General features: G+C 39.4%; 2 protein-coding genes and 1 non-coding gene across 7 annotated transcripts; all 3 read left to right on the top strand.

Annotated features, from left to right (window-relative positions):
• Nucleotides 1-328: 328 nt before the first annotated feature.
• Nucleotides 329-402, top strand: trnan-guu (transfer RNA asparagine (anticodon GUU)). The gene has a single exon. It is a non-coding gene; the product is annotated as a tRNA-Asn (tRNA).
• Nucleotides 403-1,340: 938 nt separating this feature from the next.
• Nucleotides 1,341-7,961, top strand: LOC133536967 (UDP-glucuronosyltransferase 2C1-like). Of its 4 annotated transcripts, XM_061877762.1 has the most exons (3): nt 1,342-1,912; nt 2,964-3,178; nt 5,563-7,961. In XM_061877762.1, exon 3 carries the CDS (start codon nt 5,563-5,565, stop codon nt 7,129-7,131), a length of 1,569 nt encoding a protein of 522 aa, XP_061733746.1. In that variant the 5' UTR covers nt 1,342-1,912; nt 2,964-3,178; the 3' UTR covers nt 7,132-7,961. The 4 variants fall into 4 exon arrangements, 3 of the variants coding, with proteins under 3 accessions (XP_061733728.1, XP_061733746.1, XP_061733737.1); XM_061877744.1 differs by lacking the exon at nt 2,964-3,178 and having other exon boundaries at nt 1,341-1,957; XM_061877753.1 differs by lacking the exon at nt 2,964-3,178 and having other exon boundaries at nt 1,344-1,912.
• A 7,087-nt stretch (nt 7,962-15,048) lies between these two features.
• LOC133536949 (UDP-glucuronosyltransferase 2C1-like) lies at nt 15,049-22,654 on the top strand. 2 transcript variants are annotated; one of them, XM_061877706.1, is made up of 2 exons: nt 15,049-15,166; nt 17,917-22,654. In XM_061877706.1, the coding sequence occupies exon 2, from the start codon at nt 17,917-17,919 to the stop codon at nt 19,498-19,500; it is 1,584 nt and encodes a 527-aa protein (XP_061733690.1). In that variant the 5' UTR covers nt 15,049-15,166; the 3' UTR covers nt 19,501-22,654. The 2 variants fall into 2 exon arrangements, with proteins under 2 accessions (XP_061733690.1, XP_061733701.1); XM_061877717.1 differs by having other exon boundaries at nt 15,075-15,170.
• The last annotated feature ends 418 nt before the right edge of the window (nt 22,655-23,072 follow it).

The raw sequence follows: 23,072 nt of genomic DNA, 5'->3' as shown, positions 1-23,072 counted from the left end.
TCGGGCGGTAGACGTTCTACACCCTGGACAAGTCGCCACCTCATCGCAGGGTTGCAGGCAAATTGGGACAAATTAAACAATAATATTGAATAATATTTTACTAAATTGAATCTATACTTATAATTAATAATAATACTTATAATTAGCAATTATAGCACTGCTAAAACAGCAAATTAAATTGCTCAGGACTTTTGCAAAGTAGTAGTATAATACATACATATCATCCAAACAGTCTTGAGTGGTTTTAAATGTAACCGTATTTAAAAATATCGTTCAAACATACTGCATGTTTTTAAATTAATAAATGGCAATATGTTAACTAAAGCACGTTTCTGTGGCGCAATCGGTTAGCGCGTTCGGCTGTTAACCGAAAGGTTGGTGGTTCGAGCCCACCCAGGGACGCTTCCCTTTGGGGCTTCACGGTGGCAGAGGGGTTAGTGCGTCTGCCTCACAATACAAAGGTACTGCAGTCCTGGGTTCAAATCCAGGCTCGGGATCTTTCTGTGTGGAGTTTGCATGTTCTCCCCAAGACTGCGTGGGTTCCCTCCGGGTACTCCGGCTTCCTCCCACTTCCAAAGACATGCACCTGGGGATAGGTTGATTGGCAACACTAAATTGACCCTAGTGTGTGAATGTGAGTGTGAATGTTGTCTGTCTATCTGTGTTGGCCCTGTGATGAGGTGGCAACTTGTCCAGGGTGTACCCCGCCTTCCGCCCGATTGTAGCTGAGATAGGCGCCAGTGCCCCCCGCGACCCCAAAAGGGAATAAGCGGTAGAAAATGGATGGATGGATTGATGTTAACTAAAGCTAATATGCTAACATTAGCTCCTGAAGTTTTAGTCTTCCATCCATCCATTTCCTACCACGTATTCCCTTTGGGGTCGCGGGGGGCATAGGTGCCTATCTCAGCTACAATCGGGCGGAAGGCGGGGTGCACCTTGGACAAGTCGCCACCTCATTGCAGGGCCAACACAAATAGACAGACAACATTCACACTCACACACTAGTCTTGTGTTAAATAAAACATGTTAATTGTTTACAATACAATGCAGTAACTAAATAGTAGTCATTAACTGAGCTTAATTTACTGGAAGGTTTTTTTTTCCAAGTCATATTTTATGAACGTGGCATTTTCAAAAAAAAAAAAAAGCATGTGTCTACTTCCTGAAAAACAATGTCTTGCCCAGGGGTCGCTTTAACATGTGAATGGTTGCGACTTGTCCAGGGTGTACACTGCATTCCGCTCGATTGTAGCTGAAATAGGCTCCAGCACCTCCCGCGACCCCGAAAGGGATAAGGGGTAGAAAATGGATGAGATGGGTGGATGGTTATTTACAGTACCACTCCAGTGTGTAGCCGTATCCACTTAAGGATCTACATGCAAAGTGGGCTTGCACTTGCCTTCGACAACAGCTAGCTAGATATAGTGTCTCGTTTCTAGTAAATTTTATGTACAACTACAATATGAATGTCAAATAATCAAACAAATTAAAAAACCAAGGCCAGGCCAGCCCCCTCACTTAACACATGTGGCATGTTTTGTTTTAATTTGGAGAAATAGGTAACAGGTTCTTTCATCCATCCATTGTTCACCGCTTGTCCCTCTCTTATTTACCGTTTAGTAGATGTACTTTAAATACGGTCGGACATTTCGAGGAGCTAAGCGTAAAACAACCCTACATAATTTGAACAGAGCCGTAAAGACATAAAGGCAGGACAATAGTAATATTAGCACTTCATTTGACGGGTTGTAATGATTAATTTGCGTGTACTCAGTCAACTCTCTTACAAAGGTTGGCGGAAACATGGCCTCTCCCACGCTGCTGCACTGACCCTGAACGCCACACGACGGAAGTGACTCAAAACAAGCCGGAGAGTTGTTTCCATTAGAAAAAACAACACAATTGCACCGTAAGTAAGCAACGCACACCTACAATGCAACATGCACGCTTTCCAGTAAGTTTGTCTATTGCTTCGTGTATCAGTTCGGTTTTGGGTCGATGCAAAGTTTGTCACAATGTAGGCATGAACTGAATATTTACTGTGAAAGTGTACTTATAGGATTAACACATGAAACAATGTCACCTAATCTTACTGTGGGTCTGCAGAACTACTATTATACTACACTACAACCTGTGGAAATGTGAGACAAAGCTGCACGTTGAATATGTCTGCCTACTGTATGTCATTTCTGATTGTGCTGTACTTTGGACCTGTCTTTCCATTTGTCTAATGATGTTGTAATGTTCACAGCATGGCAACAACATGATCCAATTTAAGAAGTCTAATCATATTACAGTAGATTAAATATTTGAACTTTTTAACCAGGACAAAGTGTTTAATAGCCCTTTTCACACAGAATAACAGTTATATTGCGGGATGTGCCGATCGATCGGCCACCGATAAGTATCGGCGGATTTTTGTGAAAAAGTATGTGCTCGCCATTGCTGAGTAATGCATTTTAATGCTGATCACAAATGCTGATCCCTTTTGGCTGCAGCTAATTAAGTGTCTCCATGCAGTGTGAAAACACTCCCAACCATCCATCCATCTTCTTCCGCTTATCTGAGCAGCCTAAGCAGGGAAGCCCAAACTTCCCTCTCCCCAGCCACTTCGTACAGCTCCTCCCGGCGGGATCGCCAGGCGTTCCCAGGCCAGCCAGGAGACACAGTCTTCCCAACATGTCCTGGGTCTTCCCCGTGGTCTTCTACCAGTCGGCCTTGCCCGAAACACCTCCCTAAGGAAGCGTTCGGGTGGCATCCTGACCAGATGACCGAACCATCTCATCTGGCTTCTAACTAATAATAATCACTTACATTATGGAAAATAAACTGCATTTCTGTAACTCATAAGAGAACTGCACTTTTTTGTATTTTGCCTATCATTCAAAATCTTTATGAGAGACAACATATATGTTGTTTTTTTTTGTATTATGATTTGTAATATTTATTTCTCCTTCTAGGTGGCTAGTAATGGTGCTATGGGAGTAATTCATTGGATGCTTAAAACACTCTAAAAACGCATCCAAAAAATCAGAGACAGAATCAGTACTTAAACAATCCCGAGGGGAAATTAAGATTTTCAGCACAATCCCATTCAAGAGCAGACAAACATTTTAAGGAGACAGAACAGGATTGCTGACTTGTCTGCCAACTTCCGGCGCTCCTCGCGAAAAAGGTGAGAGGGCATGAAAAAAAAAACTCAAACATGTGTGTAAGAGGGAAACATCAAAGAACACAAAGGACATTAAACGAGGAGAGCTGATGCAACCAGCCACTTCTACACACATCTACAAAAGGAAGACAACAAAAATAAAAACGTATACACTAGGGCTGCAAATCTTTGGGTGTCCGACGATTCGATTCAATATCGATTCTTGGGGTCGCTATTCGATTATAAAACGATTTTTTTCGATTCATCGCGATTCTTGATTCAAAAACGATATTTTTCCAATTCAAAACGATTCTGTATTCATTCAATACATAGGATTTCAGCAGGATCTACCCCAGTCTGCTGACATGCTAGCAAAGTAGTAGACTTTTTTAAAAAGCTTTTATAATTGTTAAGGACATTTTTTTCTCAACTGATTGCAATAATGTAAATTAGTTTTAACTATTAAACGAACCAAAAATATGACTTATTTTATCTTTGTGAAAACATTGGACACAGTGTGTTGTCAAGCTTATGAGATGCGATGCAAGTGTAAGCCACTGTGACACTATTGTTTTTTTATTTTTATAAATGTCTAATGATAATGTCAATGCGGGATTTTTAATCACTGCTATGCTGAAATTATAACTATAATTGATACTGTTGTTGAAAATATTCATTTTTGTTTAACTACTTTTGCTTTTGTTCTGTGTCGTGTTTGTGTCTCCTCTCAATTGCTCTGTTTATTGCAGTTCTGAGTGTTGCTGGGTCAGGTTTGGTTTTGGAAAGGGATTGCATTGTTATGGTATTGCTGTGTATTGTTATGTTGGATTGATAAAAAAAAAAAAAAAAATCGATTTCTTTAAAAATGACAATCGATTCTGAATCGCACAAAGTGAGCATCACGATTCAAATTCAAATCGATTTTTCCCCACACCCTTAGTATACACTGTGGTGGCCTCTGCAGTGTTTCACGCTATCGTCTGCTAGGGTAGGGGGAGCATGGCCAGAGACAAGAGCAGACCCAAAAAGCAACCAAGAAAGCCGACTCCACCCTCGGCCGCCCATTAACTGTTGGCCAGTGTCCAGTCTGCATGGATGAGCGAGGATACATCCAAGGGGACTGAAGTGTCCGATACCTGCTCATTAAGCCAAGACACGGTGAAGCTTATCCGTCCCGGCGCTCAGTGCCAGCTCCGCAGCCCTGTCTCTTCATCCGAATCTTCTCCAGTCTCTACAAACGGACTCTGGTGTGGCAGAGACCCAGCAGATGGTCTCCAAAAGGCTCTCGGGAGGCAGATCCAGAAGTTCACAAAAAAATCACAGCAGAAGTCACAAAAGTGCCACCCCTTGTCACATAGTCCCAAAGGGTCCCGGGACCAAAAGGCAAAAAAAACCCCATGAAAACAAGAGGGAAACCTCAGCAACACAAAAGGATGATACAAGAGCACAGAGCTCCTGCCAACAGCAGCCACTACAGTGGCACCATCTTAAAAAAAGTGCCGACAACACCAAATTTACATATTCTGATCTGAATATTAACCAAGAAATAAGAATATTGTTATTATAATCGTTTATGCAGAATAAAATATGTTTAGCCGCGACGTGATAGAGAGCCAACTAGCTTGTGCAGCTGCAGTGTTGACAAATTCAGCTGCTGCTCATGATCGCGATAAACCGAGAAGTTGGTCATCAGTGACATCCAATACTCGACCTGGAGATAGCGAAAAAGACAAAAAAAGACGCCTTTTTTTAGCCCTTTGTGAGGATTAATATTAATTCTTCATCTAGTGTGTGTGCCTCACAAGAAAAAGGTATTGGGTTCTCAAGGTCTTTCTGTGTGGAGTTTGCATGTTCCCCCCCCCGTGCTTGCGTGGGTACTTTGGCTTCCTACCACCTCCAAAGACATGCACCTGAGGATAGGCTGATTGGCAACACTAAATAGGCCCTAGTGTGTTATTTTGAGTGTGAATGTCTATCCGTGTTGGCCCAGCGATGATGTAGACTTGTCAAGGGTGTACGCCACCTTCGCCCGAATGCAGCTGGGATAGACTCCAGCCACCCCCGCGACCTTTGATAGGGACTAAGCGGTAGAAAATGGATTTATGGAAGCCACAGCATAAAACCCTGATCGGTACATTCCTACTCAGATTAAATGAGCAAATAAATTAATGGGGTGGCTTAGTTTTTCCCATTACTGTAAGTAAATATATTCTGCAAAGCTGGGATATGCCAGATTTTTTGGCATTCCCTTTTATAACTATGCCAGCCTGTTACAGTTCTGATATCAAGCTTCAAAGATCAATTATCTGATTGCGTGTTTGCTGCGATCTGTATAAAAGGAACAGGCAATTGAATACAATCCAATGTTGCAGCACGTCTGCTGAGTCTTATATTGTTTTTCATTTCAGATGAGACTGATGTGTTTCTGCGGTGCCTTGCTGCTCCTCGTCATTTTTCCTGCTGGTTGCCAGGGAGGCAACATTTTGGTTATTCCCATTGAGGGCAGCCACTGGGTGAACATGGACATCCTCATCCGAGAGCTGCACTCAAGGGGCCACAATGTGACCATTGTGTGCCCTAGCAAGACGTGGTACATCAAAAACAACACCTCCTATTACCATACTGTCACCATTCCAGAGGACAAGACCATGGACAAAGACTTCATCAACAGCATGACATTTGAAATCATGAAGTTTAAGAGGGGGTCCTTACCCCTGACGAATTTACTCAACCTAACCGTGAGAATGTTCGAAATGTTCCTTGACGCTCACAATGTGGTGGGCGAATTGCTTAAAGACGAGGACCTGATGAGGAGATTGAAAGACAGCAAATTTGACTTACTGCTCACAGATCCCTGCGGGGGTGGAGGTGCAATTGTAGCCAAATATTTACACCTTCCTCTCGTGTACAACGTTCGCTGGCTAATCGCTACTGAGGGTCATTTTGCAATCGCTCCTTCGCCACTATCTTATATCCCAATTACGGGAACGGGCTACACCAACAAAATGAATTTTTTTCAAAGATTTCAAAATATGATTGTGTTTTGGATTGGCTACACACAACATAACTTGGTGATTAAGTACATTTACCAGAAAATATGTGACAAATATCTGGGGCCGGATAACGATATGCACCATTTACTACAGTCTGCAGACCTTTGGCTCATGAGAGTGGACTTCGTGTTTGAGTTTCCTCGCCCCACCATGCCCAACGCCATTTACATAGGAGGATTCCAGTGTCAACCTGCCAAGCCTCTACCAGACCACCTGGAGGAGTTCATGCAAAGTTCTGGAGAACATGGAGTCATCCTCATGTCTCTTGGGACTTTTGTGAGCAAACTTCCTGCCGACTTAACCGAAGAAATAGCAACAGCATTTGCCAAGCTGCCTCAGAAGGTCATCTGGAGATATAAAGGTGCTAAACCTTCAACTCTTGGCAACAACACTCTCTTGGTGGACTGGATGCCACAGAACGACCTCCTTGGACATCCCAAGATGAAACTCTTTGTGGCTCATGGCGGGACAAACGGTCTTCAGGAAGCTATGTATCACGGAGTGCCTATTGTGGGAATACCTTTGTTTTTCGACCAGTATGACAACTTAGTGCGTCTCTCGGAAAGAGGAGCGGCCATCATACTCGAGTTTTCCTCATTAGGCCAAGAGAACTTCCTGAAGGCCACGCAGGAAGTTCTTACAAATTCATCCTACAGGAAGAACATCCAGAGACTCTCCAGGCTGCACAGAGATCAGCCCATCGCACCACTCGACAACGCCATCTTCTGGATCGAGTTTGTCATGAGACACAAAGGTGCAGCTCACTTGCGGACCGAATCCTACAAGATGCCCTGGTACATCTACTACTCTTTGGACGTGTATCTGTTCCTAGCTGGAGTTGTCGTAACAGGGTTGATCATGTTTTGGACCACAAGCAAGTGTTTATATTCTACTTTGTGTCGGAAGAAAGTCAAACGAGAGTAGTCAGCCTTTATAAAAAGTCAACAAACACTTGAAAATCCAGAAATCAGTTGTACTTCAATGTCATTTTGAAACCGGGGTTCTCCGAGGGCCATAACAACCCTGACTTGATCTGGATTCATAGCGTCCAAATGACCAAAAGTTTTCTTCATGTACTGTTTGCTCCTAAAGATGAATCTGGCAGTCATTTACCATAATTGATATTAGTTTTTGTGTAACTGGTCGATAAACAACTGTATTTGGAACTAGGGCTGGATGATAAAACTTTATCAATATATAAAGCGATAGAGATGTAATCAATATCACAAAAAAATGTGTTTACATCTAACAGCAGATCATAAACAGCAGCTCAGTATGTCAACACTGTGGCTTCACAAATTAGCCCTCTGTAATCACGGCACGGCTAAAAAAATTATGTTTATAATAACACTAACACTTGGTTAAAATTCACATCACAAGATTTAAATGAACTATTGTTGGTGTTTTTTTTATGTACTTTTAGAGTTATTTAGAGGCAAAATAGATTATTCCCATTAGCACCATTGCTAGCCACCTACAACCAGCCATTTCTGACAAATTTGAATGCAAACAAAATTAAATACATGCGTTCTTGACTCATAAGGATTGTGAATGAGAAGAAAAAAATCCCCAAAAAGTGCAGTTCCCCCTGAAGAGGTTATTGTTAAGTGTTCAATGAAATTTAAAAATGGTGTTTACATTGATTGTTTGAATGTTTTACATGGTTGTGTTGACATTTTCTTTCCTTTCTACTTTGATAGCGGAGAGAATAATGAGGGGACTATTATATTTACAATAAAAATGTCAAGATTTAATATATTTTTCTCCTGTTCCTTTTTTTCGATGGGTCATAAATAATATCAATAAATATCGATATCAACCATTATAAAACACTTATATTGTGATACAGTATTTAGCATCTTGAGGAAAACATTTGTAAAACACGCAAAAGAGAAAACTTGCAGATTACCTTTTTTTTCCTCATTTTTGAGTGCCGAGTCTGCTTTTTTTTTCAGTTTTTCCTGCAGCATCTGACTCAGAGTCTTTCGCCCCTCGAGTGTTCCTGATTTTTAGAATTGCAACTCTGACATAAACCCTTCTTCTTGGAAGTCAGAATAATTTAATTGCTGCAAATCACACTCCTCTCGCATGGTCCATACTATTTTACGCATGTCAATTTGACTTGAGAGGTCCGTACTTTCCTCATATTCCCATCATTTGGGAATGTATGCATGCTGCCCCCTTCTTTAGTCGTGTTGCTACAACCTGCAACAATTCACCTAGCAGACATATTTAATCATTTCTTTAATTTCTGCATGTAAATATCTTTATTTGGGATAAAGATACTACAAATATTACTCAATATAAAATTGCCTTCAGTCTTCTGTAGTGACATTAGTGAGCTGATGCAGACCCGGTGTTCCAATATGTGCAGAGACTCATAAGAAAACAAGCTTTAATCACTACTGTGTCTATTTTAGGGGGAATTTTACCTGTAGACATTATTAAAGTTGGTATGGTATGGTATTTTTAGAACGAAATATGAAAGAAGTGATATTGTTGTCAGCATTGTTGTCGCCTGCTAAAGAAAGAGAAGTGCTTACTCCGCATATCAACATCTCCATTCGGTGCCACACCAACAAAATGCCGAGGCAACCATTTCCACATCAACACCGTATGAAAAAAATAGTCAACAACATAAGGAGATATTGTCCGCAGTAACCTACCACATAGCGATTTGATTTCCTATTATGCAGCTCATTTTTATTTGACAGTTATTGAAATATCTTATGTGAAATCATGCCCAAAAGTGCACTTTATTCGTTTTAAACTATTGTAGTTGCGTTCTGTACAAAAAGTGCACTTTAATTTAGTGTTTTTTTTTTATATGTCATCTTTGTGACATCATGCACAAAAGTGCACTCATAGCTTGTTTTGAAATGTCTCTGACAATCTTGCACTTTCTGTTTTGAAATTACATGAATGTTTGTGCCACTGCTTAACAGTTTAATAAATACAGTTTTGGTCAATTGACTTAGTTGTGATTTCCCTCTCTGCATTAAAGTTTAAAATGTGCATGTATTATTGCTGTGTGAACAAGAATGTTTTAATGTAGACACATAGAATCATCATACTGGTGTGATTATATGCATCAAGTGTTAATTCAAGGCTAAAGCAAAATATCGTTATATACAGTATATTGTGTATCGTGATATGGCCTAAAAATATCAAGTTATTAAAAAAAGGTCATATCGCCCAGCCCTAATACACTATATCCATCCATCCATCCATCCATTTTCTACCGCTTATTCCCTTTGTGGTCGCTGGTGCCTATTTCAGCTACAATCGGGCTGAAGGCGGTGTACACCCTGGACAAGTCGCCACCTCATCGCAGGCCCTAATATATATATTACGATATATTATTTGAAATGTACAAAACAATAGAAACATTTCAAAATATTTCATAAAGACTCCTAATTTGGCTACTGACGTATGCAGTAACATATTGAATCTTTTCAGGTTGTAGTATTTTATCAAAACTACTATTGATCGTCTTGCTAATTTACTTTGAAAAAAGAAAATCCTATTTATTTGGAATTTTGCCTTGTCAAAGTTGGCCAACTTCTCGGTTTATGGCAATTACCTTCTAGTATACAAGTAAGAGACAGGATTTATATTCTAGCAAAAACTTTGACCAACTCAAAGGCAATGCAGCAGCTTATATAATTACTGCAGAAGCTAGTTACCTCTCTGTGATCAAGGCACCCCTAAAAGTAGTTCTTCGGCATTAGCTCTTGTAATAACAATGTTGCTGAAACATGGTTAATGTACATTTCACAACATGCAAATTGAGTACTGTTGCCGACTTTTGGATATTTTTAGAGGGCTTTTTAAGCGGAATGGATGACTCTAATTAGTTAAATAGTAACTAGTAAACGTTTTATAATTACAATATAAAAAAAAGAGGAAAACCTATGAGTCGTTATCACACACAGGGATTGTGAATGATTGGCAAAATTACAAAAAAAAAGTGCAGTTACCTCTTTAATAGCTGGTTAATTTCTATTGTAACATGGTTACATCTACACTTCTGATAAAATGTAATCAACATTTATTCTTCTGTTTGGAAACTTTAGGCAATACTAGACATTTAGGTATCAGTTTAATACCAAGTAGTTGAGGGGAAAAAAATGCTGATTTTGATACTTAAAATGTTACCGATCATTAAATGATAACATTTTTGATTAAAATAATAATCGACCAAAAATACAGAAAGACTGGGTGACAATATCAATTAATCTTTTCAACTATTTCCAACCACTGGCTGTGATTGAAATTATTTTTTTTTCTGTCTAAGCCCTACTGTGTCAAGGCATTAATTTACTGTGTTTGAAAACAAAAAATGACTAACAATGAAAAATATTGCTCTAACCACTCTAGTATTGACCATATATTAATAATTAACTTGGTATTAGTAGTCGATATTTGTATAAATCCACCCACATTTGTTTACATTCAAGAGATCTTACTTGCTGTTAGCGATTAGCAAATCCTTCTACAGGCCTATTCAACTGGGGGACAAAGCTTTTCATTCGGCCCGCCAAACACCCAAATAGGCTTGATGAAACCCTTGAAACTAAGGTTGATCATGTATGCAGTATTCCCGCCACCCCGCAGGGGGCAACAGCGAGGAAAATGTCTCACAGTAAGACAGCAATGGGGTGAATAGAAGAAGTATACTCAACTATTCAACCCTGAAAAAAAAATTCTAAATATATTGTAAAAAGAAGTATACTCAACTATTCAACCCTGAAAAAAAAAATCTAAATATATTGTAAAAATCTGACTTTTAACAACAACTGGACAACAATGGACAGTAAATGTTTTCTGGTGGACCTTTTAAGCGACGGCCACATTGATCCAGACAAGCAGCAAAAATGGTAGAAATCCTACCGTGTAGCTTCATCACGAAACTTGGTCAAACATTTGCAAGTAGATATAATTGTGCATAAAGATATTTAGTTTGCTTTGTATTGAAATGACTGACTTTTTGATGTCTAATGCTGGGCTCAAATTTAACAATGGCAACCGCGGCAATTGCCGCGAACGCCCTCGTCATTTACCGTATTGCCCTAAAAAATTGACTAGGATCAGCGGCAAGAACATGCCGTGACCCCCACTTGACTTTTTATTTGTTAATGGACTAAGGATGAACAGTTAACGGTTTAATGATAATTTGCAGTGAGTAAAACAGTCTAATTTATTAACAAAAAAACGTCATTTAATAATGCATTTTTGGCAACACAAAGTCAGGCGCACGCACACTAGTGTCGTTTGGCTTGATAATCATGGCAGACTAACTACACAGACTTTACTCCGGCAGCACGGTCGAAGATGGGTTAGTGCGTCTCACAATACAAAGGTCCTGGGTTCGGTCCTGCGCTCCGGATATTTCTGTGTGGAGTTTGCATGTTCTCCCCATCACTGCGTGGGTTCCCTCCGTGTACTCCGGCTTCCTCCCACTTCCAAAGACATGCACCTGGGGATAGGCTGATTGGCAACACTAAATTTGCTCTCGTGAGTGAGTTTGAGTGTGAATGTTGTCTGTCTATCTGTGTTGGCCCTGCGATGAGGTGACGACTTGTCCAGGGTGTACACCGCCTACCGCTCGAATGTAGCTGAGACAGGCTCCAGCGACCCCGAAAGGGACAAGCGACATAAATGGATAACTGAATGGATTTCCCCTCAGAGTAAACGGAGCCAAGCGCTTGGTTAAACGTATTTTTTCCCTTGCTTCCCGGCTTTCGTTTAAGAGTGCACTACTGTTAGATGGCGACAAGTGTGGACAATATTGGAGACGGACGCACTTGTCCCCACACTAAAAGTATACAGTGAAGGAGAAAAACTATTTGATGTTTCTTTTATTTTCTCAATACAGCTTCCATCAGCTGCTGTGACTGAGAGTTAATGAGGTAAGGAAACATGTAGCAGGTGATGTGTCGTGAACAATGTTGCAACTTGCTTACAGTCTTGCGTAGGAAATGGATGGATGGATGGTTAGTTTGTTGACTGCCATCCTCATTTGTCCTTCATTTAACTGCAAACTGTATCAGTGTTCGAATAACAGCAATACCAGCTAAATAGTTTTGTCATATCACCGAATTGAACGCAGGCTGTCAAGATTGTGTATTCGTTGTGAGAGGTGTCAATCCTGTTTTTTTGTTGCTGGCCAAATGTTGTACTGAACAACAAGGAGGCGTTGGAGAAGAACAAAGCTTGTTTATTAGGCTTCATCTTCATTAACCAAACTGCTGTGTGATAATTTTTTTATTTATATAAAAAAAGTAAATGCCATGTTTTTTTACATTACTTGTGTTTTTTTTATGTCACAAAGGAATTATTTACCATCCCTGTGACACATCATTTTGCTAATGTTTTATTGTGCATAGTTAATTCCTATATAACATATTTCTGCTCAAACTTTTAATGAATCTGTCCCGATACAGGGTCTACATGTACATATATACGTACATAACTTTGAAAAAATAAATGTCAAAATATAAAAATAAATAAATAAAAAGGCCATCATCAAAATGTAAAAATAGAGATAAAGGCATCATAGTAAGTTACTAAATAGCACCCGATTCATAGATAGTCTACACCAGTGGTTCTTAACCTGGGTTCGATCGAACCCTAGGGGTTCGGTGAGTCGGCCTCAGGGGTTCGGCGGAGGTCAAGACACCCGACTCATCGTGTAAATAAAAACTTCTCTTTATCGGCGTATTATGGAAACCTCCAAACAATGTTCCCTCTAATTTTCCATATGGTTTGCATTTGTGAGTTTAAGCACTGTGTTGGTTTTGTTCTTTGAACAAGCTGATGTTCATGCACGGTTCATTGTATGCACCATTAAAAAAAACATATAACTTTGTCTTGAATTTGAAAAAAAGAAAAATATTTTTCACTAAAGGATTCGGTGAATGCTCATATGAAATTGGTGGGGTTCGGTACTTCCAACAAGGTTGAAGGCCTACTGAAATTAGATTTTATTATTTAAACGGGGATAGCAGGTCCATTCTATGTGTCATACTTGATCATTTCCCAATATTGCCAAATTTTTGCTGAAAGGATTTAGTAGAGAACATAGACGATAAAGTTTGCAACTTTTGGTCGCTAATAAAGCCTTGCCTTTACCGGAAGTAGCAGACGATGACGTCACAATGGTGAGGGCTCCTCACGTCCTCACATTGTTTATTATGGGAGCCTCCAGCGGCAATCGCTATTCAGACCGAGAAAACGACAATTTCCCCATTAATTTGAGCGAGGATGAAAGATTTGTGGATGATGATATTGATAGCTGAGGACTAGAAAAAAAAGTTAAAAAAAAAAAAAAGGCGATTGCATTGGGACAGATTCAGATGTTTTTAGACACATTTACTAGGATAATTGTGGGAAGTCCCTTATCTTTCAATTGTGTTGCTAGTGTTTTAGTGAGAATAAATAGTACCTTACCGGAGGGGTGTGTCCACTGGTGTCTTGACGCCAGTCTCTGAGGGAAGTCGACGGCAGCTGCATGGACGGCACAAGCTCAGCTGATCTCCGGTAAGAGGCGACTTTTTACCACAATTTTCTCACCGAAACCTGCCGGTTGACAAGTGGTCGGGAACCATAGTAACGCTTCACCTCCGGGAATTTAAAACAAGGAAACACTGTGTGTTTGTGTGGCTAAAGGCTAAAGCTTCCCACCTCCATCTTTCTACTTTGACTTCTCCATTATTAATTGAACAAATTGCAAAAGATTCAGCAACACAGATGTCCAGAATACTTTTTAATTGCGCGATGAAAATTGCGCTAATATGTCCCCTCCAACCCGGGACGTCATGCGCACACGTCATCATTCCGCACGTTTTCAACAAGAAACTCTGCGGGAAATTTAAAATTGTAATTTAGTCAACTAAACCGGCCGTATTGGCATGTGTTGCAATGTTAAGATTTCATCATTGATATATAAACTATCAGACTGCGTGGTCGGTAGTAGTGGGTTTCAGTAGGCCTTTAAGAAACACTGGTCTACACATTGTAGCAGTGTTAAAATAACACATTTAATGGCTTATGACTTTAGCAATGTAATGAAAATATGTATGTACCATCGAACAGTCTTGAATAATTTAATATTCAATTTCTGTATTCATTTAATAATAATTTAATATTTTTTTTAGGTATGCTTTACAATTGATAAATGGCAATGACTAATGCTAATATGCTAACATTGGCACCTTACGTTTTTTGTCTTGTTTAAAAATGTGTCAATTGTCAACAATCCAATACAATACCTAAATAGTAGTTATTGATACAGCTTAATTTACTGGAAATATTTTTTTTCTAGTCATATTTTTATTATTCCGAAAATAGATAGGGGTTTGTCTACTACCAGAAAAACAATGGTCACTTTAAATAGTTAATAGTTACTTACAGTGCCAGTCCAGCAAGTAGCCTCATCCCAGTAATGATCAGCATTAGCATCCTAGGCTTGGGCTTGCACTTCACTTCGACAACATTCTGTGAGCGAATGTCTCATTTCGAGTTAATTAAATACAAAACATCAATGTGAAAATAATTTAAAAAATTAAATACATTTCAGGGCTAAGCAAGTTCCCTTCCTACAAATATGATGCATATGTTCTTTGATTTTGAAACAATAGTTGTTTACAGCAACGTAGGTATACTTCAACGACGGTCGGAAAATTCACGGAGTGTAAATTAACCCTACATAATTCAAAAAGAGTCGTAAAGAAATAAAGGCAAGACAGTAATAATATTAGCACTCCTTTCGAAGTGTGTAATGATTAACTTGCGTGTACTGTCCACACATATTTTACTGAACTCTGCAACACAGATTAGCGGAAACGTGGCCTCACCCACGCTGCTTCACCGCTCCTGAACGCCACACGACAATGAGAAAGGATTTAACAAGTCGGCGTGTTGTTTCCATGTGAAAAAACAACACAGTTGCAGCACCGTAAGTAAGAAACTCACAGCTAAAATGAAATTTGCACGCTCTACAGTGTGTTCACTATATGGCTGTATTGATTTGGTTTTGTGTCGATGTAAAGTATGCCACAGAAATACTGCAAAAGTGTAATGACCAGGATTGGAACATGAACAAATGTCACAGTTTTACTGTGTAGAACTATTAATGTTATTTTATACCGTAGCTACTGTACTATTTAATATTTATGTATATGTCATTTGTGATTGAACGGTACTGTACTTTGGACCTGTATTTGAATGTGTCTGATTAGGGCAATCATGTTGTGTTGTTCATGGTGACAGCATTGGAACCAGTATGGCAACAAAATGATTAAATTTTAAGAAGTGTTATCATCGTACAGTAGAATTAAATATTAAAACTTTTTATACTTGGACGGAGTAATTAAAATCAGCGTTTGCAACCACGCAGACCGATTTGTACCGGGCAGCAAAAGAAAAAAAAAAAAAAATAAATAAAAAAAAAAATAAAAAAAAAATATATATATATATGTATGTATAATTATTATTAAATCAACCTAAAAACACAAAGTATACAATATATAAATATAGATGAATACAGTCTGCAGGTATACAGTCCGTAAGCACACGATTGTATTTCTTAATGAAAAAAATAAAATACCACCCCCCCAACCCCGGTCCGGGACACATTTTCAAGCAGCTACAAAAAGGTTGGGGACCACTGACGTACGGCATCTCCAGGGGTTTGCCCAGCTCATGGAACCATCCTTTTAAAAAAGGCGGGAGGACAACAGGGTGACAAGAACTAAATCATCCAGACTAGAGATAAATTGTATTATGTTTATCTTACCTAAAACTAAATATATTTATTAACAAAAAAAAAAAAAAATAAGTTTTTACTATATTTTGCTAAAAACATCAAAATTAATTGTATTTTTATTTGTATTTTTTCTGACTCATTACATCCAGCCATAGAATTATACATTAAAATAAACAATTTGAAATAATTAATTTTAAATGACCATAATAACTGACCATATTTAATTAAAATAATTGCTAGTTTATCAACAGCTTTAGCATTTTATTTATTACATTTTGAAGCTCTCAGAAGCCAAGTTATGTTATTTTCCTTAAGATTTATTCATGCAAGTTTGAAGTATCAATTATCTAAACACGGTTTTGTTTGCATATTTTCATACTTGGTGAATTCTAGCTGTACATATACTCCTCCCCTCTTAACCACGCCCCCGACCACACCCCCCACCTCCCGAAATCGGCAAGTATGAGGCAGCTGATGAACGTTGTATTGAGAAAATAAAAGCAACATCAAATAGTTTTGTCTTTCGCTGTGTACTATTAGTGTGGGGACAAGTGTGTCTGTCTCCATCCAAACACAGCAATGCGCTCTTTAACACACGTCGGGAAGGTAGGGAAAATGACTTTAAACTAAGAGCTTGGCTCCGTTTACTCGGAGGGGAAGTCTCCGGAGCAAAGTCTGTGTAGCTTGTCCGCCATGAATATCAAGCCAAGTGACACTAGTGTGCATGCGCCTGACTCAGTGTTGCCTAAAAAGTATTAATAAATGACTGGTTTTCGGTAATTAAAAAAATTAAAAGGTTTTACTAACTGTCGGGAGTTTTCCTTATACCGTTTACCGTTACATCACTTGTCAATTAACAAGTAAAAAGTCAAGGGCCGTCACCACATGTTCGTCACTTTTTTAGGGCATTATGGCAAGTGACAAGCACGGTCGCGGCTTTTGGTGCGGTTGCTGTGGTTAAATTCGAGCCCTGTGTATGGAATACTAGATCCTAAGAACTGGAGTAGCCTGCTAAAGAAACAGAAATCCTTGACTTAATATTTGGGCATTTTAAAACCACGGAATTTTCAGACATTTTGTCCCTTGTCGCTATAAACTTGCGGCTCTAAGACGTGTGTCTTCTATCTGTACAGTCATGTCTATGGCCGACAGACCTGTTGTCTGGATATTATTGTCTCTCCTGATTCCTTCATTTAAGTGTTATTTGGCGCTAGGCTAGCCACGAAATTAGTTTGAAACAACAGAAGAAATAAGTGCCAAGCAAAGTTAAAAAAGTGTGGATAGAACCACGTTACAGCCAAAAGAAAGCAGCTATTAAAAGGAAACAAGTAGATTAAGAGTCTAGAGAGAAAAAAATATAATAACTAATGCTGTGTCAGCAATGTCAGTCTGTACATATTTTGTTAAAGGAGATCCATAATTTTGTGGTGTAGATACCAAGGATAGTATCAGTATACGATCGATACGAGAGTGATTAGGTCGATATTTTTATTTTCTCAAAATCCTTTTTGTTTTTGTTAATGTTTACAAACTAAGAGAGCCTCGTGGACACAGGAGGACTTTGAGGGCAAAAAACCAAAGTTTAAATGATTATTAAATGGTATGTACAGCAATATGATTGTATTTATGGTAAGTGCATTTACAGTTAATTCATTTGATCGGAATCAGCAGATAGAAACTTTTCTACTTAGATTACATGAACAAATAAATTAATGGGGTGGCCTAGTTTTTCCCATTACTGTAAGTAAATATATTCTGCTGTGCTGGGATATGCTGTTTTTTTAGCATTCCCTTTTATAAAGATGACAACTTACCTGTTAGAGCTCTGATATCAAGCTTCAAAGATCTGATCGTGGCCTTGCTGGGTTTTGTATAAAAGGCAATTGAATACATTCCATTGTTGCAGCACAACTGCTGAGTCTTACATTGTTTGATTCCAGATGAGACTGACGTGTTTCTGCGGCGCCTTGCTGCTCCTCGTCGTCCTTCCTGCTGGTTGCCAGGGAGGCAACATCTTGGTCTTTCCTATCGAGGGCAGCCACTGGGTGAACATGGACATCCTCATCCGAGAGCTGCACTCCCGGGGGCACAATGTGACCATTGTGCGTCCCCTTAAGACATGGTACATCAAAGACAACACCTCCTATTACCACACTGTCACCGTCCCAGTGGAAAAGACCTTGGACAAAGAGTTTATCACTAGTATGATTGTTGAGGTAATGGAGTATGAGAGGGGGTCCTTACCCCTGACGAATTTTCTACACTTAACCATTGGCATGTTCGGAATTTTCCTTGAAGCTCACAATTCTGTGGGTGAATTTACCACAGCGATGCTGGATGACAACGACCTGATGAGGAGATTAAAAGACAGCAAGTTTGACCTAGTGCTCACTGACCCCTGCTGGGGTGGAGGTGTCATTGTAGCCAAATATTTGAACCTTCCTCTCGTGTACAACGTTCGCTGGCTAATCGCTACTGAAGGTCATTTCCCCATTGCTCCTTCGCCGCTATCTTACATTCCTATTACGGGAACGGGGAACACAAACAAGATGAGCTTTTTTCAAAGAGTCAAAAATGTGATTGTGTTTTGGATTGGCTACACACAACATAACTTGGTGATTAAGTATATTTACCAGAAAATATGTGACAAATATCTGGGGCCGGATAACGATATGCACCATTTACTGCAGTCTGCAGACCTTTGGCTCATGAGAGTGGACTTCGTGTTTGAGTTTCCTCGCCCCACCATGCCCAACGCCATTTACATAGGAGGATTCCAGTGTCAACCTGCCAAGCCTCTACCAGACCACCTGGAGGAGTTCATGCAAAGTTCTGGAGAACATGGAGTGATCCTCATGTCTCTTGGGACTTTTGTGAGCGAACTTCCTGTTGACTTAACCGAAGAGATAGCGACAGCATTTGCTAAGCTACCTCAGAAGGTCATCTGGAGATATAAAGGTGCCAAACCTTCAACTCTTAGCAACAACACTCTCCTGGTGGACTGGATGCCACAGAACGACCTCCTTGGACATCCTAAGATGAAACTCTTTGTGGCTCACGGCGGGACAAACGGTGTCCAGGAAGCTATGTATCACGCAGTGCCCGTTGTGGGAATACCTTTGTTCTTCGACCAGTATGACAACTTGCTGCGTCTCTCAGAAAGAGGAGCAGCTATCATACTCCAGTTAACCTTAGTGGACAAAGACAACAACTTCCTTGAGGCCATGCAGGAAGTTCTTACAAATTCGTCTTACAGGACGAACATGCAGAGACTCTCCAGGCTGCACAGAGATCAGCCCATTGCACCGCTCGACAACGCCATGTTCTGGATCGAGTTTGTCATGAGACACAAAGGTGCAGCTCACCTAAGGACCGAATCCTACAAGATGCCTTGGTACACCTACTACTCTGTGGACGTGTATCTGTTCGTAGCTGGAGTGTTCTTAGCAGTATTGATCATGTTTTGGATCACAATCAAGTGTTTATATTCTGTTTTGTGTCGAAAGAAAGTCAAACGCGAGTAGTCAGTCCGTACAGTCTGTGTTTAAAACGTTCACACACACTTGAAAGTCTACAAATCAGTTGTATTCTCAAAGCCATGACAAAAAATGACATGTTCTGGAGCCATAATGTCCAGATGACTAAAATATTTATATATTATTTTGCTCCTGAACACAATTCTGGCGGTTATTTCCCATAATGTCAATTAGTTTTTGTGTAATCTGTAGGTAACTACCGTATTTTTCGGGTTATAAATCGCGCCGGAGTATACGTCGCACCGGCCGAAAATGCATAATAAAGAAGGAAAAAAACATATACGTCGCACTGGAGTAACGGTCGCATTTGATAAAATTCAACACCAACAATAGACATTTGAAATGCAATTTAAAATAAATAAAGAATAGTGAATAACAGGCTGAATAAGTGTACGTTATATGACGCATAAACTGAGAAGGTGCCTGGTATGTTAACGTAACATATTATGGTAAGAGTTATTCAAATAACTATAACATATAGAACATGCTATACGTTTACCAAGCAATCTGTCACTCCTAATCGATAAATCCGATGAAATATTCTTCTTCGATGTCGCTTCTAAACAACTCTGCCAACTCCAAAGGTATGCGCCGCTTCCTATTGTCGTTTTCTGCTGCATATTTCACTACGTCCAGCTTGTAATCTGCCGTACATGATTTCCTTTTCGGTGCCATTTTTGTTCAGCCCTTCTCAGTTTTTATAAGTTACCGCCAACGATGAAATGATCCACTTTAATAGCTATGGCAGTAGCATATAGCATATAGCAGTTAGTGAAGTGAAGTGAATTATATTTGTATAGCGCTTTTCACGAGTGACTCAAAGCGCTTTACATAGTGAAACCCAATATGTAAGTTACATTTAAACCAGTGTGGGTGGCACTGGGAGCAGGTGGGTAAAGTGTCTTGCCCAAGGACACAACGGCAGTGACTAGGATGGCGGAAGTGGGAATCGAACCTGCAACCCTCAAGTTGCTGGCACGACCACTCTACCAACCGAGCTATGCTATATGCTACTGCCGTAGTTAGCATTCCATGACCCACAATGCACTTCTGCCATGACCCTCCCCTGCTGAATTCTTATTGGTTGACGTGTGTTTGACGATTGCTGACATTTTCTTTGTCTCTTCCGCGAATGAGATAAATAATATTATTTGATATTTGGTATTGTGTTAATAATTTCACACATAAGTAGCTCTTGAGTATATGTCGCACCACCGGCCGGCCAAACTATGAAAAAAACTGTTGACTTATAGTCCGAAAAATACGGTAACTGCACTTTGAATACTCATCTACAAAATTGGAACACATTTGCCCGCATAGACAGTGTGGATAAAGTCATGTAACGGCGTGGAGAGTTGGGAGAGTGGCTGTGCCAGCAACTTGAGGTTCCTGGTTCAATCCCCACCTTCTACCATTCTAGTCACATCTGTTGTGTCCTTGGGCAAGACACTTCACCCTTGCTCCTGATGGGTTCTGGTTAGCACCTTGCATGGCAGCTCCCGCCATCAGTGTGTGAATGGTGGAATGTGGAAATAGTGTCAAAGCGCTTTGAGTTCCTTAAAAATGTAGAAAAGCGCTATACAAGTACAACCCATTTTACTATTTTTATGTAAAATTATAATTTTGATCACTTGATTGCCTGTTTTGTGACCCGGTCCATGATTACTTCAAACCTGATACAGTTAACATTATGAGTAAAAAAAATAAACAAAAGAATCCCCACTTCCAGACTTTGTTGCTCTTCCATAGACACCATAGCCTATGTTTCCTTGTGCTCTATCAGCAATTTCTTCGAGCATCTTGAGGAAAACATCAGTAGAAGAGTACTCAAAAAATGGAATACTTGCGGCTCACCTTTTTATCTCAATTTGAGAGCTGAGTCTGCTCTTTTGTTTTTTTTCTCAAGGTTTGGACTCAGTCTTTCTTCCCTCAAGGGTGTTATTGAGTTTTTTGATTGCCATCGGCTTGAGTCTTTTAAATCATATGCATTTCAAATCCGACCAAAACACTTATTTTCACTTTTTTATTATTTTTAAGTCAAAATCGTCAAAATGTTTGCTGCAAATTAAACTCGTCTCGCTTTGTACATCAATTGGACTGAAGAGGTCCATTCTTTCCTCATATTCCCATCATGCAGGTCGACCCCTTCTTTAGTTGTATTGCTGCAACAATGCATCTGTTAGACAAATTTGATAAATCCTTCAATTTCTGTGGAAAAATAACATGTTTCAGGATGAAGATGCTACCAAAACTATTACTTCACAATATGAAATTGCCCCAGTCTATGAAGTCAGCAGGCTGATGCAGGCCTACCCACATTTTGGAGCTAAAAGTGTGCGTTCTAAAATGTGCTGAAACTCGTTAACAAGTATAAAATCACGACTGTCAATTTTGGGGGTAATTTTACTTTCATTCATTGTTTTTCTGTCCAGACCTGTGAAATAAGTGCCAATGTTGTCAGCATTACAGAGCCCTTAGAGTTGTTTTCTAAGATGCAAAAAATATAATATAATATAATATAATATAATATATTATAATATAACATATATATATATATATATATATATATATATATATATATATATATATAATTTAAAAATAAGATTTGATGATTATGATTTAAAATTTTGTTTTTAACAAGTTAAATAAAAGCTTTATTATAAATCTTATATTTCCTACCTGCTTGGTTATCTCTGCCATTGATCATCATTATTTTTAAATTAGCTTCAACACTATTTAATAAGCCCCGAATGTAAAACAACAGGTTTTGTTCAAACTTGTTTTATACTGGGGTTCCCAAACCTTTTACCTCCAAGAGCCAAATAAAAAATATGCCAAGAGGCTGCAGGCCAAACACTGCAATTTTAAGCATAAAACACAAATAACCTAAATGTAAATAATACATTTATTTTAATTAGTGTAAATAACAATGATAGATAGTAGGAATGTAATGATATATTGATAGATCAATTTATATTCGTAAAATCTCTAAGAATCGTTCAATTATTTACCATGAATTGATTAACGTGGACCCCGACTTAAACAAGTTGAAAAACTTATTCGGGTGTTACCATTTAGTGGGCAATTGTACGGAATATGTACTGTACTGTGCAATCTACTAATAAAAGTTTCAATCAATCAATCAATTCTCGACTAGTTGGCCTTCAAGAACATCCATCCATTTCTACCACTTGTCCTGTTTAGGGTCGCGGGGGGTGCTGGAGCCTATCTCAGCTGCATACGGGCGGAAGGCAGTGTACACCCTGGACAAGTTGCCACCTTATCACAGGGCCAACATTCACACACTAGGGCCAATTTAGTGTTGCCAATCAACCTATCCCCAGGTGCATGTCTTTGGAAGTGGGAGGAAGCCGGAGTACTCGGAGGGAACCCACGCAGTCACGGGGAGAACATGCAAACTCCACACAGAAAGATCCCGAGTGCAGGATCGAACCCAGGACCTTCGTATTGTGAGGCAGATGCTCTAACGCATCTTCACTGTGCTGCCCCTTCCAGAACATATATATACATCAATTTAAAACAATTAATCAATGTATTGA

The sequence above is a fragment of the Nerophis ophidion genome, linkage group LG02, assembly GCF_033978795.1.
Source record: "Nerophis ophidion isolate RoL-2023_Sa linkage group LG02, RoL_Noph_v1.0, whole genome shotgun sequence".
NCBI lineage: Eukaryota > Metazoa > Chordata > Actinopteri > Syngnathiformes > Syngnathidae > Nerophis > Nerophis ophidion.
This window is presented reverse-complemented; position numbering and strand designations above follow the sequence as displayed.